Source organism: Limulus polyphemus, unplaced genomic scaffold (genome assembly GCF_000517525.1).
Source record: "Limulus polyphemus unplaced genomic scaffold, Limulus_polyphemus-2.1.2 Scaffold11228, whole genome shotgun sequence".
In the NCBI taxonomy this organism is placed as follows: Eukaryota; Metazoa; Arthropoda; class Merostomata; order Xiphosura; family Limulidae; genus Limulus; species Limulus polyphemus.
Genome location: NW_013676838.1, coordinates 7,888 through 11,855, shown reverse-complemented (window position 1 = coordinate 11,855; position 3,968 = coordinate 7,888). Strand labels below are relative to the sequence as shown.

The following is a 3,968-nucleotide window of genomic DNA, read 5'->3' as shown; positions in this document are numbered from 1 at the left end:
TGGTATGCGGATTCGAACCCGCGACCCTCAGATTGTGAGTCGAGCGCCTTATCCACCTGGCCATGCCAGGCCAAGGGGACTACTGTGCTTTAATTCCCCCATAAAACGTCAAAGAAAATAATTAGTTTAGCTTTGTTCTTTTGAATAGATTTGTGAAATATCTAAAAAAAAATTGTGAGTCTGTTACCCTCCTGGGTAACACCTGGTGGGGGAAAAAATGAGAGATTCAAATAGGCGTGGGGATATAAGTTCTTCTGCAATAAGAGAATGTATAAAAAGAAATACATGGAATATGAATGGAATCAAACTATGAAAGGGTTTGGATTTCTCAGATGTGGTACACTGTATTTGTTTCTATGGCAAAGCTCCTGTCGCTAACCCTAATTTTGAACTAATGACCAGAAGGAAGGCAGCCAGTCAGAAACATCCCATCACCCACGCTAAGGGATGGATTGTTACTCTTATAACGCATCCACAGCTTAGAATGCAGGGAATATGTTACGGTATTGTACAGATTCTAACTTGACTCGCCACACCAAAATCCAGATCAAAATCCAAAATAAATAACAATACACATGGCAACAATTTTAATATGTTAAGCCAGCATTTCCTAAAATGTGGGGCACAGCCCCCAGGTGGGTGCGAGAGATTATGGGAGAGTCAAAAGTGCAATAATGTAAATTAAACATTTTAATATATTTCTTGTCAATGAAAATACTAAGTAATTACTATAACACAAACATCATTTAAATGTGTACTGGTGTGTTACATCTCGTCAATTAATTCACTCTTTCATTCATTAAAAAACACGAATGATATTAATTAAAGGGGACTTGAATGACAAAAGTTAGGGGAATGTTATGTTAAACTATACATTAGCTGATATAACTAACATCACATTTTTTTTAAAACTTCACACAAACATACACTTAAGTTAAAATACAACACCATGCTTACTTGCATTACTGGTTTCGGATGACGAAGATGCTCCCTCTTTCGGTAGAACTTTAACTTCACTCACAGCATATGTAGTGTCGAGTTTATTACTTGCAAAGCACTGATAAATACCAGCTTGTTTACGAACAATATTGCTCAGAACAAGAGAGCTTTCTGAAATATGAACAATATTAATTTTTTTCGCAATGATAATTCAATATTGAACACTATAACAATAAAAAATTGATGAACATAATTTATTTGATCACCTACGATACCAGACATTAATGTGTGATAGCAGTCATGTTTAGAGTGGTAACTCGTATTGGAATTCGCAATTTGAGCAACACTTCATGCATATAGGCTAAATGGCCTGGTCAGTGACCCATAGGGTTCAGGTATAGCCCTCCTAAAATTTTAAATTAATGACCAGAGATAGGGCAGACAGAAAAGCCCCCCCCCCCAAGGACTTGTCAACTCTTTGAATCGAATAGTGGGATTGACTCTCACTTTTATAACGCGCTCACAACTCAGAGTGCAGAGTGTGTTCAGCGACATCACGCCTCAAGCTTTCGTCCTCTCAATCCGCAGCCCGAAACGAAACCTACTGGGCTACATCTTCGAAAATCAGCACCATAGCTCTCAAAGATATCATAATCAACGTGTCCAAGTGCAGGATCTTAACTCACATAATGTTGCTGTATTTTTGATTGCATTTATATGTTTATTGTTTTATTTCATTAATTGTATTTATATTTATGGCAAAGCTACTAAAGCTACCATAATTTTAAACTTCTGACCAGAGAGAAGACAGCCAGTTGGCAGCACCCTACCATCCACTATTCAAGCTAAGGGATTGACTGTGACTCACATAACCCACCCACAGCTTAAAGTCTATGTGTGTGCGAGTTTATTTTGTGGCATCAAACTCGAAAATCAAGAGCCAGTGCCCAAAATAAATAGATAAAAATATACATGGCAACAATTTTAACATGTTAAGCCAACAATTTCCCTGTGGGGCGCGAGCGATTATGGTGGAGTTACACTTTCCAAACATCTACCGTTGAAAATTGTAAGGAATTTAACTCTAATTTCTTCATTGATATTTCGAATATCTTATTTCATAAAACTATTTTTAGCCGCGGCATAGTGGCTCATAAAACGGCTCTGAGTTTTTCAAATACAAACTTTTAGCTCATAGCTCGGTCATCTCTTGACCATTTGAGATATAATTACAATTTGGACTCAGAAGGTCAGATCCTTTCGATTGATGTTTTTGACCATCCCTAAGGTCTCATAGATTAATTTACTCTAATCCTGTCTAAAATAATTTCAATTTGAGGGTAGGCTGGTAGAGATCCTGATGAGTAATAAAATCGAATAGGGTATACGCGCCCCCCAGCTTGGTATTGCTGACGCACAAAAATATAGCTAATAAAAAGGAAAAAAAAATGTCTCGTAGATTAATTTACTCTAAACCTGCCTAAAAGATCCTGCCGTGGCTATTGAGGATTCACTCTTGTTTTGTTTTTTATTTTTAAATTGAAAACTCCAGATTCTATTTTTGAGAAACTATAATTTTTTAAACACATTTTACAACTGACAAGCTTTGATTCTATGTCTACAGACTTATTCGCGTTTGTCTCCCAAACATTCCGCTAGGGAACTCCAATTGTTTTTTGAATCTATTTGCGTTTGTCTCCCAAACATTCCGCTAAGGAACTCCAATTGTTTTTTGAATCTATTTGCGTTTGTCTCCCAAACATTCCGCTAGGGAACTCCAATTGTTTTTTGAATCTATTTGCGTTTGTCTCCCAAACATTCCGCTAGGGAACTCCAATTGTTTTTTGAATCTATTTGCGTTTGTCTCCCAAACATTCCGCTAAGGAACTCCAATTGTTTTTTGAATCTATTTGCGTTTATCCCATTTCCTTGCAACTAAAATGTTAAACCTAAATTATTCAACACGTTTATCCTCTTTTACCACAAGTTTAGTACAAGAAGTGATTTCCAGGTAAACATGATACAAACCATTGCTCGTGGTGTGACGAATTTCGGATACAACTCTGCCATTGTGGATCCAAGTAAAAGATAGAGGAAGGGAGCCACGTGCTTCGCAGTCTAGTTTAACATCCCCCCCTTCCTGCACGTATCCGTTTTGTGGACCTTTCACAATCTGAGGAACTTCTGTATGAAGAGAAGGTTATAAAATAATTCATCCTATGACTGCTATAAATGTGATTTTCAAAACTGAAACCAAAACCCCATTCCTGATGGTTTCACGAGGTGAACCGCGCGGTCTGTTTACGTAAACACATAAAATCAACCCACATCAAGATTTCTTTCATAATCGAGAAATTTTCGGTAATTTAGGGTTAGTATTTTTCGTTTGCTCATACTTGTCTTGATGTACAAATGATGATCAACTGCGTGCCAAGATATTGAGAATGTACAGAAAAATATTACTACAAGATAGATGGCGTGTAGGCTGCCAAAGAATGTTTTCAATATTTTCTTATAGTACAATTTTTTGTTGTTGTGACAACAAGCCTACTGCATTGACGTCATATTTCGTCCGTCACGCGATGTTGCGCGTGGCAAAACGTGATTAATGGCACGTTACAAGATCGTGTACAAACATCACTAATCTTTGTAAGAAACTAAATATTCCAAGTTTGAACAGTAACGCTTTCAGAAATCGACGTCATTACAGACTTTTATGCTGATAGAGTAAAAAATAAATCAATCTGAAATTGAACTCTCAATATGCATGGGTTGCATGTAAACCATTTTTCATTCCGGTAAAAATCAACATGTTTGGTCATGTTTTAAACAACATTAGATAAATAGGATTATAGAAACCGAAAAAAAAGAAAGGAAAAAAAAAGCTGTCGACTAAATGAAAATATGGTTAACCTTATCGCAAGGGACTCCTGTATTTTACACGATCTTGTAACGTGCCATTAATCACGTTTTGCCACGCGCAACATCGCGTGACGGACGAAATATGACGTCAATGCAGTAGGCTTGTT

General features: G+C 36.9%; 1 protein-coding gene across 1 annotated transcript in view; it reads right to left on the bottom strand.

The window, feature by feature from the left end:
• Positions 1–3,968, bottom strand: part of LOC111083792 (interference hedgehog-like) — a gene marked incomplete at its 5' end in the record, with an annotated part of 13,637 nt that overhangs the window by 2,505 nt on the left and 7,164 nt on the right. The window contains 2 exons of the mRNA XM_022380484.1: positions 958–1,110; positions 2,968–3,123. Of these exons, the coding sequence (XP_022236192.1) occupies positions 958–1,110; positions 2,968–3,123 (309 nt within the window). The remainder of the gene's footprint in view (positions 1–957; positions 1,111–2,967; positions 3,124–3,968) is intronic.